At 37.6% G+C, this 15245-nt stretch overlaps 1 protein-coding gene across 1 annotated transcript in view; it reads right to left on the bottom strand.

The window, feature by feature from the left end:
• The window catches only part of LOC134673328 (uncharacterized), a 129045-nt gene that overhangs the window by 4416 nt on the left and 109384 nt on the right, over positions 1-15245 (bottom strand). The window contains exon 7 of the mRNA XM_063531298.1: positions 401-577. Coding sequence (XP_063387368.1) covers positions 401-577 — 177 coding nt within the window. The remainder of the gene's footprint in view (positions 1-400; positions 578-15245) is intronic.

Raw genomic sequence — 15245 nt, 5'->3', positions numbered from 1 at the left:
ATATAAAATTTAATAACATTGACGGATCATCATAACATAGAAATCCTCACATGATATCAAGACACGTATCGAACACCCAATTGGAAAAAACTAACTTGTTATTGGAAAAAAGTGAGCTTTCTTGGGTGACTTGCGGAAACTGCCCCAGGAAATCTAACTTAATGACAATGAAGTCAACATCGATTCTGCCTAATATGCATGTAATGCAAGCAATGTCTTTAAATAAGGACACTAACTGTAGTATCCAATCTAACTCACGGCCGCTTCACTCGCCGTTCGGCGGCGTAACCCCCACCCTTGCCCCCTCGTTCTTGCTCGTGCCGTAGAATAGTCTTTCATGATCGCCCCCAGGTCTCGGAAGACTAGTTGTATCCAATGTAACAGTTAAAGGTATACTCACGTCCGCTCCACACGCCGTTCGGCAGCGTGACCCACCCCCACCCTTGCCCCCAGGCGAGCTCGTGCCCCAGCTGGCCAGCCAGTGGGACCTGACGCTTGATGACTGCCACCAGCCCTCTGCTGTCCAGCGCGCCGGACGCGTTCCGCTGCCGGTTGTACATCTCCGACGATGTGGCTGCTGGAAACCGATGAATACGATTTAGGAAAATTTTTGGAAAAAATTACATTTTTGGTACAAGCTTATATCGCTGACTGTATTTTTCTTTCCACAGATAACTAAAACTTATAGAGACAATTCTAAAAACTCCCAAACAGAATTAGGTTGCATTGTTTTGTCACCGAGTTCCTATGCTCACCCGGTGTGAAGTTAGCGGCCAACTCAATGTGGTACCTACATAATATTGCATTGTCACTCGACTTACGTACGTATGCAAATTATTAGCTTCATCGGAAACCGGGAAGCGTTCTAATGGTAACCATACCAAAGATGTGTCGGGCAATAATATTGAGGAAGATATTATGCATAGACCATTTTCTGCAGATAACTCCATCGAGAAGAAACAGCTAGTCTGCATAAGTATTTCGTCGCTCGACGATCAGTTATCCCGAATGGCATACGATAAGCTAACAGTTAATTAATAGTCAAGTACTATTAATACTATTATAGCTAGGCATATTAAGTGACCCGTTCTAATATATATTTAATATGTCTGGGACACTCGGGAGCTTTCTAATTAATCTCGGCAAGGTCATACGTTCAGTTGCCTAGGTAGTTTAGAAATTATCAATACCTAGCACTGTCGAAGTATCAATATTATGGCAGGTTTAAGTTTGAAGTAGGTAGAATAGGTAGTAATCACTTACAGGTTTAAATTTCTTTGTTTGAAACCTGTTCCTTTTTATCCTTATTTCCTCAAGCGACCAGAAGTCTGTAATATAAACGTGTATAAATAACAAGACGACACGTGCCCTTTATTGCTATCAAGATGCATAAAAAAAGAAGTCTCACATAAATAATATATTATATCGTAGTTGAGTAAACCTCCTAAATAAAATACGACAATACGCAACGCCTCTAGTCTCAGAAGCATTCCAAACTTGGAACGCTGTATAAACCCACTGTAAGTATAATAGTTAAATGGAAGTATAAATAGTTACATACATGATAATATACATACACTATAATATGTATGCTGTACAACATATTTTTAGGAATAAATACCTAATGTCCCTCATTATTGCCCTCATGGATAAATTAGTTAATATTTTACGAGATACCTAAAATTTTTGGATTTGTCGTTTTTTCTTCCATTTTTACAAATATATCCTGGCATACGAGTAGAATAACGACGAATAATAATGACACTGGTATTCGAGCTAATTTTGGACCATATTTGTGAGCTTTTGAACTATAGTTTCATTTATTTACTATTTCTATCTTTTCATCCTGTCCAAATTTCGGATTGGACATCACTTTACCATCATACCAACTAAGAATTTAAAATTGGTTTATTTTTGATATTATTTACAGCCGATAATGTCAAAATTAAATCAGCAATATCGATTTGTTAAATAAAGCTTTTATAGTCTTCCTTCAATAGATTTATTAACGTAAGCTTTTATAAGCTTTTATGAGCTTACGTAAATAAATCTCTTGAATTTATAAGCAAAAATACACCTTTGACATTTTTAACGTCGTAATAAAAATCTGCTTTGAAAAGTTTTGATGGTTTTATAAAAAGATTTATTAATTAACAAGGGCACAAAACTTTGTTTACCTTCCAATATAAAAACAATACTGAGAGTCCTTCATTTCCTTGTTTTTTATAAAAGATTATTGAATATATACGACAAACAACTTTTTTATTTTGCGCCGTTTTATTTATTAAAAGGAACGCCTACAAACATTATTTCTTGGTTTTACTCTGCTGCTGTACAAAGCCGCAAAAGCCGTCGTCATAACGTACCCTGCCATGTTTTCCAGTCACTTGTTTCGCGAGTTGACCGTTTTGGGCGACCAGTTTAAATGTTTCTTAGGGTCAATGTTGGTAAGACCGTCTATAGGTATGTTACTTGAATGTTAATGTAAAATTGTATGATATTTCAGAATGCCGTCTTTAGGATTCCGTATCCAAAGGGTAATAACGGGACCCTAATACTAAGCCTCCACTGTCCATCTGTCCGTCTGACTGTCACCATCAGGCTCTATCTCATGAACCATGGCAGTTAGACAGTTGAAATTTTCACAGATGATGTATTTCTGTTGCTGCTACAACAACAAATACTAAAAAGTACGGAACCTTCGGTGGACTACTCCGACTCGCACTTGTCCGGTTTTTAAAATGAAAACGTAACTTCGATTGTACTACGGCGGCTAGGTTTATCTTAAGCTTTTCGTTTCATCATCATCATCATCTCAGCCATAAGACGTCCACTGCTGAACATAGGCCTCCCCCTTAAGCTTTTCGTTTACGTATACATATTTAATATTAGCTTTACCATATGTATATCTAGCAAGCCTATTATGGATCGCTTTATCCACATTTATCCACGTGATAAAACAACTTTCACTTTTTAACTCTGCGGGATAGAAAGAGAGGGACACCGTTTTATCACGCTGTCACGTAGACAAATACGACCATCATATCCGTACGATGGTATTCCACCTGTTGAATTTATTGATCCAATGTGTATTTGCATCTCAATTTTGGTTAATGAGAGAATGAGAACACGTGGAATATCACCCTCAAATAGACCTCGAGATCACATCACTCTGGTTCGCCTAAATATATGTCTCGCGCTTGCTACCAATAGCAATAACACGGCCTTGGCTAGACGAACGTAAACAAAGCTTGTTGTCCCGTTTCTGTCAATCGATTCCCGCTAATGGAAGAGAGGGTTAACGTGTTGTGTGTTGTTTAAGGCTACGAGAACGAGGGCCTTTTCAATGGCCCGTGCTGTGAAATATTTGTAGATGATACTCGTACACAAATCGGCAAGGGGCCGATTGCATAACAACATATTAGCAGAAGTCTCTTTCTTATCAAGGGATTTGGAAGATTTGGAGATTCCGACTAATATTGATTAGAAGTTAATTGCTATGCAATATAATTTCCCTGCTGTCTTTGCATTTTTAAGGATGACTTACGTTAGACCGGCCCGTCTCCGGGCCGGAGGTTCCGGCGCATCGTTTTCTATGGAAAGCATCACGTGATCACCTGTCATGTCATAGAAAAGTAAACCCCGGAAGATCCGGCCCGGACACGGCCCGGACACGGCCCGGACACGGCCCGGTCTAACATGAGTCATCCTTTATTGTTATCCTTTTCTTTATTTTCATCTTTTTGTCCTGTGTATGTGTGCTTTATCGAATAAATGACTTTCTATTATATTCTATTTCTATATCCTCAAGGTCTTTTTAAATATATTATCAACTGTCTTCTATACCCACCCACCATCCTTACTACCCACACCTTATAAAACAAAGTTCCCCGCCGCGTCTGTCTGTATGTTCGCTATAAACTCAAATACCACTGAACTAATTTTTCATGCGACTTTCCCCTACCGATTTTTGAGGAGGGTTTAGGTGTAAAATTTGTTAAGGTTTTGTGTAAGCCGTGCCAGGCCGTGCGAAGCCGGGGCGAGTCACTAGTAATATTATAAATGCGAAAGTTACTCGGATATCTCTTCACGCTTGAACTGCTGGACCGGTTTAGATCAGGGGTGTCCAAACCCCGGCCCGCGGGCCAAATCCGGCCCGTGACGCGTTCCTATCCGGCCCGCCGACACCCAAAGCGAGTGCTCACTGTCCGTCCCGCGGGAGCCAGGCAGGTTCAGCATACATTGAGAGTGATGGAACTCTTCCTAACAGCAGCAACACACCCTTCCCCGACGCAAAAACCGACGGTGGCCCGCGCGAAAGTTTCTGAGGCGCAATATGGCCCTCAGGTAAAAAAGTTTGGTGACCCCTGATTTAGATGGTTTTCTAAAAAAATTATATGGACATCATTTGAGGCCCGGGATAGTTTTTGTCAATCATCATCATAATTCCACGCAAACAAAGTCCCGGGTAGAAGCTAGTTTACCTACTATAAAAAACCGGTTAAGTGCGAGTAGGACTCACGTCCCAAGGGTTCCATTACCCAATTTTTAACAATGAATTTTTTTATGTGGATCGTGAATAAAATGTCTTTAAAAAACCCGTAGGATCAAAAACTAAGTAATTAAGTCTGACTCACGCTTGACTGCACATTTCTAATAGGTTTTCCTGTCATCTAATAGTTAAATAACTATTTTGTGTATTTTTTTTTTCAAGTTTTGTCCAGAAAAAATCGAATCGGTCGCATGGTTGAAAGACAGACGCACGAGTGATTATAAGGGTTCCGTTTTTTCCTTTTAAAGTAGGTACGGAACCCTAAAAAGGTCGAAGTCCAATAACCACAACTTACTATTCATATAGCTCAGCAATCTCAGCATTAAGCCTAATGGTTCCGCAAAGCTGTGCGCTCGGCGATTCGGCCTGTTCGCCCACAACAATACTTTGAGAAAGCAGAATGACCGCTTAATAAATTTATGAGGTCCAGAGGGACGCGGACCTCAAAGTTATCCTGATTGCGGGAAAAGCGCGGGTGAATAACTACATATGTGGCTAGGCTGAACCATGAAATGAAATGAAATTCCTTTATTCAATTAGGGTCTTAGGTTAGGATTTTACAATGTGAGTATAAAAGTAAAATATAAAAACACTTACAAAACATTACAAAAATATATAAACACATTATAAAAAAACCTAACCTAGGGTGCCGCCGGCAGCGGGGCAGGACCCAAGCTGCCGGTGGTCAGGGCCGCAGAGTGAGGAACCGAACGTACTATTACCGCCTTCTGCTTCTATGAAATTTATTATTAACTAGCTTTTGCCCGCGACTTCGTCTGCGTGGAATTATTAGTACCAGCAGCTAGAGTAAGTACAGCGCCTGGATAAAATCTAATAGCAATTCGAGCATTGTTTACACTTGTTTACACCAATTAACAGGCACTTAATTAATTTTCCCATTTCCACCCCCCTTTTCACCCTCTTTAGGAATGACTTCTGACTTAAAAACTATCATATGTCCTTCCCCGGGACTTAAACTATCTCTATGCCAAATTTAAACAAAATCCGTTCAGCGGTTTAAGCGTGAAGAAGTAACAGACAGACAGACATACTTTTGCATTTATAATATAATATATATATATATATATATATATATATATATATTTTAGTAAGGATAACACATCTTTATAAGTCAGTATACAATAGTATTTAAGTATAAGTAGAACTACATAGGTACCGTCATTATAGCCAACTAATCTGATGTCAGGCTCTCTCTACACTGGAAATGTGTAGGACTCAGGTTGCGGTCTCTCGTGTAAGCAATAGTATTACACGGTCTTTATATAAGTTTACACATACATTTATATCATTGTTAGTTCGGGAGCCAATCGTAAGGCGCTCGGGTGTTGTAAAATTAGAGTGTTTCAGGACCGCAATAGGTTTTTGCTAACAAATACGTCTGCTTCTTTTTAGCTAAACAGGCGCGAAATCCGCGCGTTTAGGCGACTCAAATGTGCCATTTTTTTTTTAATAACCGGTTTAATTTTATTTTCTTAAAATATTTTCTAAATGTTCGGGATCACTTCATGCTTCAGTCATGCAAATACCTGGGTTAAATGAGTTTTTAATTGTATTTATTTCAGAAACACATTTATTTGGAATTTTCCTTGCGTAATAACTTGACTAATTAAACACAACTGTAAATATTTTTGTAAGTTAAGGAAATAAAGGCTTATTATTATTATAATAACTTAACTCTCTTATTCTGTCCTCTAATATCACCCAGAGCTCTGTTGCAGTCGTTTTAATAATACTGTAACATGTTTCAAGTTGCGTTATTAGGCAAAACGCCATTCGAAACTTAAATAATGTATGTAAATAGTCATTTGGGACATTTCCTCGCATCTGTCATCCCGATATTTTTTTTCTTTTCGATTAGCGTTTATTGATGTACGATTGTCATCTTCGTTAGGCCCCCAGTACCCGTACCATGAGTCACTGACAGTGTCAAACTGACATATATACCCAAATGTCTACGTAATTTACTTTTCACCACACCATCTCGGAAAGGCTTACTTTGTACTTCAAAAACTGATAGCAAAGTTGCATTTTATTCAAATGTGAGGCAAAGTAATCAAATGTAAATTTTGAGTTGTTTTCTTATGTTTGCTGGTAGGATTGACCTTTAAATGATGATTTTGGATGATAAATATTTAATAACATTCATTTGGATTTGAGTAGGTTTGATTTTGTTTGATACATTTAATATTTGCTTCGGGTTGGTGTGGTGAAAAATTTTGTGTTTCACTCGGGGGCAAATTTTGTTTAACCCTCGTGCTTTGAAACCCGAGCAAGCGAAAGATTCCAAAATTGAACCACGAGCGTAGCGAGTGGTTCGATAAATGGAATCTTGAGCGTTGCGAGCGTTGTTAGGGAATATTAGCACGAGCGGTTAAACAATAACTTTGCCCCCTTGTTAAACAAATAACTATTCTATACATCTCGCTCGCAATAATATGCGAGTACGAACGAAATGCATAGAAAGTAAGTTACGTTCTCGATAGCGTTTAATGTACTAAATTGTAGATGTTTTAAACTAAAACATAGATGGCTCTGCAATAAGAATCTCGTTCGATTTTAGAGTTCCGTACCCAAATATATGCCTGTGCCAAGGAAAAGGCACCGCACGCTCCATGTGTGAACACAACCTCGCTAAGTAGCGGGCCCCGCGTTCATAAAGTATTGTTCGGCGGACATAGCTTATGCATTATAAGTTCCGAACTCATTTTGGCATATAAATCTTCTACTTATGTATTGCTATGGCAGCAAAATGAGATCAATTTGTCAACTTCAATAAGGCCACTTAGCGTTTTTCGATCGACGTTAATGGATAATGTATGTCTTTGTCTTTTTTCAACAAATATCTTTTCGAAAGGAACACTGACATAGATTACAGGTAAAACTCATAAATACTATTATTTACACCGTCTATTGTTTACGTCCGTGACCCATTCTACATAGTAAATACGAGTACATACCTATGTATTTACTAGAATGGGTCACGGACTATGTAGAATGGGTCACGGACAGAGATGTTACATAATTATTAGAAGGTATTTTCTAAATGTCAACCCTGATTTGATGTGTGTGGTGGAAACCTTATACTCATTCAAAGTGGCCCTGGCGGCCTAGCCAAGGTGACAATCGCTTGCGCTTCGCCATCGAACCGCTTTGTGTCTCTCTATCACTCTTCCAAGCAGATATTAGCAAATATTAGCATGACAGAGTGACAGTTGCGTTTCGTTCGCTACGGAACGTTAGCGATTGACAAGTTGTGTACGGGGCCTGACCTGCAGGTCAAGAACTTACCCTTCCATAATAGGCTTGCAAGCCTATTATGGACCGCTTTATCCACATTTATCCACGTGATAAAACAACTGTCACTTTTTAACTCTGCGGGATAGAAAGAGACGGACACCGTTTTATCACGCTGTCACGTAGACAAATACGACCATCATATCCGTACTGGAAGATGCCTGATGACGATCTACACGCATTATTTATTACCTTAACAATACATTTACATTTCAAATATTGATAGAGATAATCCTACATAATCCTGCAACCGATTCCCATCCTGTGCAATAATATTTTGTGTCTCAATATTATATTTTCGCCTAATCTCCATTGCCATTAATTCTTTAATCCTGAATACTTGTTCTGTATCCTGACAGCCAATAAGCTAAGAGCCTTAAAGCATTTAGTAACTGAAGACGCCTTGTCTGTCATTTTCTGTACAAAATAGTCTGCTGATTTTAGCTGGGACGTCGTACAAATACATTACGTACGTGTACGTTACGTACAAATAGCGATGTCAGATAAACGTTAGTCGATACATAAGTTTGTACAATGGGGTTGGCAACTGTCAAAGGTTTGCATATATGGCGCCGTCATAGCTTGCCCCTTATTCTATGCGATTTGGCTTAAAGAGCTGGCATCCAGGCATTAAAAGAACCAAAATTTGCCACAATTCTAGGGATTGACAGGGCAAGCTATGATGGCGCCATCTGCTTAATACTTCGACCGGCCAACGTTGTGCAAGGTTTTCGGCAGAAGGGCTCTTAAAGGCGACCCCAGTTATTGAATGCTCTAAGCTCAGGGCAGATCGTGCATTTGATGAATATGGGGGCATTGTTCTGACGTTTAGGACAAATTTATGCAAGGATTAATTACGCACAACCCTGATAAGCGTTACAACAAATTTACATATATTTATGATATTCTGGAGGTTTCGCCAACCCTTGCTAGTTAGTAGGGCTGCTAATTTTGTTATTGAATTGGTATTGTCTAGATAGTCAGGTGTATTATTCTGTTTCGGATTGTATTTCAGATAGAAATAGACGCGCTCGCGCTACTAATGTATTTATAGTGTAAATATAACGGGTTCAAGGGGTAAGATATACCGGGTGTGGCCTGTCGTAACATAAGCAAATAATTAAAACATAGATTGTACTCCTCAAACGGTGACACTTTTGTTCAAGAACTTTTAAAAATTATGAAGTATTTAGATTCCCTATTTTTCATACAAAATGTCCTATAATGTTTATTTATTTATTTATTAATTATTAAATATTATCTTCAATGGACGCCATCGCCACGCCGTATTATTGTGATTGACGTTGCTTGTCACGCCTTAAACATAACAAAATTCGCAATACATTGCGTCTTAGAATAAACTTTAAAGTGTATTAAAAATCAAACCACAAGTTATTTTTAAAAGTCGCTGAACAAATGTTGATCAGTATGAGGAGTACAGCCTACAGTTACATTTTTTGCTCATGTTACAGGTCACACCCGGCATATTTGTATGTATTTAGATAATTTAGACGCGTTGATCGTGCGCTGCGTTCGTTGAGCTGCAATCGTGCCATTATGTGCATTTCGTGTGTGCTTTTCAATACGCAAAGCGCGGTTTTTAACCCCGGCTAGTAGTAACATTTATTTTCGATTTTAGTCGCTCTTCGGCGAAGGAAAACGCAGTAGAAAACCGTACACCCAATAAGGCCTAGTTTCTCGTTAGGGTTGAAAAGAAAGACGCATATTTTTTTCTTTCTCAACGATTATTAATAAAATAAGTACTATATCAAAATAATGTTAGAGTTAGGCCCTGTATTCGTTTTGAAAGACCATATCCAACGAAACCCCTCACTATACGTAGGGTTAAAGCGAAAAAAAAAGCATCTTCTCTTTTGTATTATGTATTTTAAGTGTTAATTTAATTTAAGGAATTGGTGATAATTATTTATTTTTAGTTATTTTTGTAATTATTATGTATATGGACTGTTTGTCTGAAATAAACGTTACATTACATTACATTTTGTAGGAGAAGTATACCTACCAAGAACATTTTTTATTTTATTTTACCAGTTTATCGCCATGATTGATATTGTACCGATGCCAAATTGCAGCTTTCTAGCAAGAACGACCAGGAAGCAAGGACGGACAGACAGACGGACATGGCGAAAGTATTACATACCGGGTGTGGCCTGTAACATGAGCAAATAATTAAAACATAGATTGTACCTACTCCTCAAACGGTGACAGTTTTGTTCAACAACTTTTAAAAATTATGAAGTATTTAGACTCCCTATTTTTCATAAAAATAAATATTATCTTCAATGGACGCCATCGCCACGCCGTATTATTGTGATTGACGTTGCTTGTCACGCCTTAAACATAACAAAATTCGCAATACATTGCGTCTTAGAATAAACTTTAAAGTGTATTAAAAATCAAACCACAAGTTATTTTTAAAAGTCGCTGAACAAATGTTGATCAGTATGAGGAGTACAGCCTACAGTTACATTTTTTGCTCATGTTACAGGTCACACCCGGCATATTTGTATGTATTTAGATAATTTAGACGCGTTGATCGTGCGCTGCGTTCGTTGAGCTGCAATCGTGCCATTATGTGCATTTCGTGTGTGCTTTTCAATACGCAAAGCGCGGTTTTTAACCCCGGCTAGTAGTAACATTTATTTTCGATTTTAGTCGCTCTTCGGCGAAGGAAAACGCAGTGGAAAACCGTACACCCAATAAGGCCTAGTTTCTCGTTAGGGTTGAAAAGAAAGACGCATATTTTTTTCTTTCTCAACGATTATTAATAAAATAAGTACTATATCAAAATAATGTTAGAGTTAGGCCCTGTATTCGTTTTGAAAGACCATATCCAACGAAACCCCTCACTATACGTAGGGTTAAAGCGAAAAAAAAAGCATCTTCTCTTTTGTATTATGTATTTTAAGTGTTAATTTAATTTAAGGAATTGGTGATAATTATTTATTTTTAGTTATTTTTGTAATTATTATGTATATGGACTGTTTGTCTGAAATAAACGTTACATTACATTACATTTTGTAGGAGAAGTATACCTACCAAGAACATTTTTTATTTTATTTTACCAGTTTATCGCCATGATTGATACGAGTATTGTACCGATGCCAAATTGCAGCTTTCTAGCAAGAACGACCAGGAAGCGAGGACGGACAGACAGACGGACATGGCGAAAGTATTACATACCGGGTGTGGCCTGTAACATGAGCAAATAATTAAAACATAGATTGTACCTACTCCTCAAACGGTGACAGTTTTGTTCAACAACTTTTAAAAATTATGAAGTATTTAGACTCCCTATTTTTCATAAAAATAAATATTATATTCAATGGACGCCATCGCCACGCCATATCATTGTGATTGACGTTGCTTGTCACGCCTTAAACATAACAAAATTCGCAATACATTGCGTCTTAGAATAAACTTTAAAGTGTATTAAAAATCAAACCTCAAGTAATTTTTAAAAGTCGCTGAACAAATGTTGATCAGTATGAGGAGTACAGCCTACAGTTAAATTTTTTGCTCATATTACAGGCCACACCCGTTATAAGGCGAAGTCTGCAATAGCAATCCCTGAGATGTCCGTTCGCGGCCTAATTAGGAATTCATTTAACACATCTTCCCGGCCTCATCTAATTCCCTTCCATTATTAAAAAGGTACACGAATTGCTGTTAAGGCGCGTTGTACTCCCAATGACTTTTCTGGCCCGTCGACAACATGCCAACGCTGCGTAGCGAACTAACCGCAACTTTCACTGTCACACTAACATGGAAGAGTAATAGAGAGACACTAAGCGATTCGATGGCGAAGCCAAAGCGTTAGTTAATTTCACGTCGTTTAGAAGCTGGTCAAAACGAATCATCGCTTAATAAAATTATTTTTTACCTTGGATAACGTGTGAAACTTTACCAACCTGTCAATTTAGGTTCATTTCAGAAATAATATATATACAAGGTATTAACTTGATGCATAGATATATCATGCCTATCACTGTGACCTTCGTCAAATATATTACACGAGTGACCCTTTCACAAAATGTTCTCAATAATTAGTCTAGAACGCGTCTCGGTGATAGGGCGTTGACCTCTCCTAAGGGCACTAATTTCTGATCCAATTTGTTCGAAACTTGTAGATGACAATGTATGGAAAACTACATAGTTACGTACGGAGCTTTTTCCATGTTAATAATAAGAAAGTTGTTGACCCAATTAAGTTTCTAATTGATGAAGTCACTAGAGAAACGTAGGACACGTTTGACTTTTTTATATTTTCTTTATTATTGTATTATTATTATTAATTCATTTATTCATATAAACAATTACAATGATACATATATACAATAAATGCGCCAAACTGGAGTAACCAGTTTGTTGGCGCGCCGCACTCAACTCTTACTTAATGTTAAGGTAAATGTTTACAATCGTGACTTATTTATATACTATTGTTAGTAGAAAAGAAAGCATGCATTTTTTTTTTGTAAAGATTTGGTGCACAAAAAACCTAATTTTTATAACAGATACTTAATTAAAAATTGGAAAAATAATCAAACGTAACGTACATATGTATGTAATATAGCTTTGGTTGATATAAATCAACAAATTAAGGTAAATATCCAAAGGGGAAAATGAGGACTATTTACGTTTGTATGAACGATTTCGCAGTTTTCTTACAAAAGAGGAAATTGGAGGACCCTCCAATTTCAAACTGGAGTAACCAGTTTGTTGGCGCGCCGCACTCAACTCTTACTTAATGTTAAGGTAAATGTTTACAATTGTGACTTATTTATATACTATTGTTAGTAGAAAAGAAAGCATGCATTTTTTTTTTGTAAAGATTTGGTGCACAAAAAACCTAATTTTTATAACAGATACTTAATTAAAAATTGGAAAAATAATCAAACGTAACGTACATATGTATGTAATATAGCTTTGGTTGATATAAATCAACAAATTAAGGTAAATATCCAAAGGGGAAAATGAGGACTATTTACGTTTGTATGAACGATTTCGCAGTTTTCTTACAAAAGAGGAAATTGGAGGACCCTCCAATTTCCTGTTTTGTAAGAAAACTGCGCCTTAAGCTACCCCCCTGTTTGGGTCACTCAAATATTTAAAATATTGTCTCGCCTCCATCCCTAATCCCGGGCATTTCTGAAATTAAGCTGTAATGACTCATAACATAAGCTATGAAACATTAATAATAAAAGGTTTCCTTCGAGACTTAATTATCTGTAGATACTGGGTATCGCATGTTCGCGTATTATCTATACTTATTTAAATAATATCCCCTACAGTCGTGCATGAAACCAATAAATAGTACCATAATATCGTTTGCATAATATCACCAGTGTTGCCAACTCGGATTTTGAAAAAATGCTAGACTAATGTCTAGATTATGCCAAAATTATGCCAAAGTTTTATAAATATGTTAAAAAAAATGCTAAAATGTCAACTTGAAATTAGATACTTAAAAGATATAAATTTTTCAAATTTGATGCCTTTTTCTAATAACAAGATCTGCTTGACCAACTTTATATAGTCCGTCGACGTCCATCCGTCCACAAAAGTCAAAATTCATATGAAAATATGAACCACATAAGGCGATGGCGCATATTGCTGCTGCCAAGTTGGTGCAAACTTGGCTTAGACTAAATTATGCTAAAAAATGTGCCAGATGCTAAATGGAAAATTTTGGTGCCAAAGCAAGTGAAAATATGCCAGATCTGGCATCAATTATGCCAAGTTGGCAACACTGAATATCACTACACCTTATAAAACAAAGTCCCCCGCCGCGTCTGTCTCTTTGTATGTTGTTGTTGTGTGTTTGGTATGTTCGCGATAAACTCAAAAACTACTGGATTTTCATGCGGTTTTCACCTATCAATAGAGTGATTCTTGAGGAAGGTTTATGTGTATAATTTGTTTACCCGTGCGGAGCCGGGGCGGGTCGCTAGTTTAATTTACTGGTTGTTTTTGAATATAAATAAAAAACCGGGCAAGTGCGAGTCGGACTCGCGCACGAAGGGTTCCGTACCATAATGAAAAAAAGGCAAAAAAAAAACGGTCACCCATCCAAGTACTGACCCCGCCCGACGTTGCTTAACTTCGGTCAAAAATCACGTTTGTTGTATGGGAGTCCCACTTAAATCTTTATTTTATTCTGTTTTTAGCATTTGTTGTTATAGCGGCAACAGAAATACATCATCTGTGAAAATTTCAACTGTCTAGCTATCACGGTACAGCCTGGTGACAGACGGACGGACGGACGGACGGACGGACAGCAGAATCTTAGTAATAGGGTCCCGTTTTACCCTTTGGGTACGGAACCCTAAAAAATACAACTTGAATAAATAAATGCTAAGCTATAAAATGTCAAATGATCGAACCATCTTGAAACGACTGAATGACTGAAGCTAAATATCTACGAGTGTTCTTACCAAGCTATATAAGACTCTTGACCAAATCAGTTTCAGACAAAAAGAAACTTAATGACTCTCCATTCTATTTCAGTGAAGGATTTATTAGTATAAAATTAGACACCTTACCTAGCAATTTTCCACTTCCAATATCAGGGGGCCTACCGCGAACCACGTTCGACGTGTTGCCTCCCTGTCACACTTACGTACGAATTTACAAGTGCGACAGAGAGGCATCACGTCGACTGTGGTTCGCGGTAGGCCCTCAGGCTCCAAAGGCAAACCCATCTGCACGTGATGAAAATAAAATGGAGACAGGCATCCATAGCCGTCACAATTCAATTTGAACTCTTATCAGTTGCAAATTAAACTTAAATTTGCTTGTCAGGATTTTTCTGATTTGTGCTCGTTGATTAATGCGAGACGGATCGATCCGTCCTCGCCCGTCATTCGCACCATTTTTAGGGTTCCGTAGCCAAATGGCAAAAAACGGAACCCTTATGGATTCGTCATGTCTGTCTGTCTGTCCGTGTATGTCACAACCACTTTTTTCCGAAACTATAAGAACTATACTGTTGAAACTTGGTAAGTAGATGTATTCTGAGGTCACATTAAAATTTTCACACACAAATAGAAAAAAAAAATGTTGAGGGTTCCCCATACTTAGAACTGAAACTCAAAAAAAAAATCCCTCAGACCCATACGTGTGGGGTATATATGGATAAGTCTTCAAAAATTATATTGAGGTTTCTAATATCATTTATTTCTAAACTTATAGTTATAAACATAGACACGCGCGATAGTAGTTTAGCGCGAGAGACACTTCCAAAGTGGTAAAATGTGTCCCCCCCACTGTAACTTCTAAAATAAGAGAATGATAAAACTGAAAAAAATATATGATGTACAATTGTACATTACCATGCAAACTTCCACCGAAAATTGGT

Source organism: Cydia fagiglandana, chromosome 18 (assembly GCF_963556715.1).
Source record: "Cydia fagiglandana chromosome 18, ilCydFagi1.1, whole genome shotgun sequence".
Classification (NCBI taxonomy): domain Eukaryota; kingdom Metazoa; phylum Arthropoda; class Insecta; order Lepidoptera; family Tortricidae; genus Cydia; species Cydia fagiglandana.
Note: the sequence above shows the minus strand (reverse complement) of the source record. Positions and strands in the feature narration are given on the sequence as shown.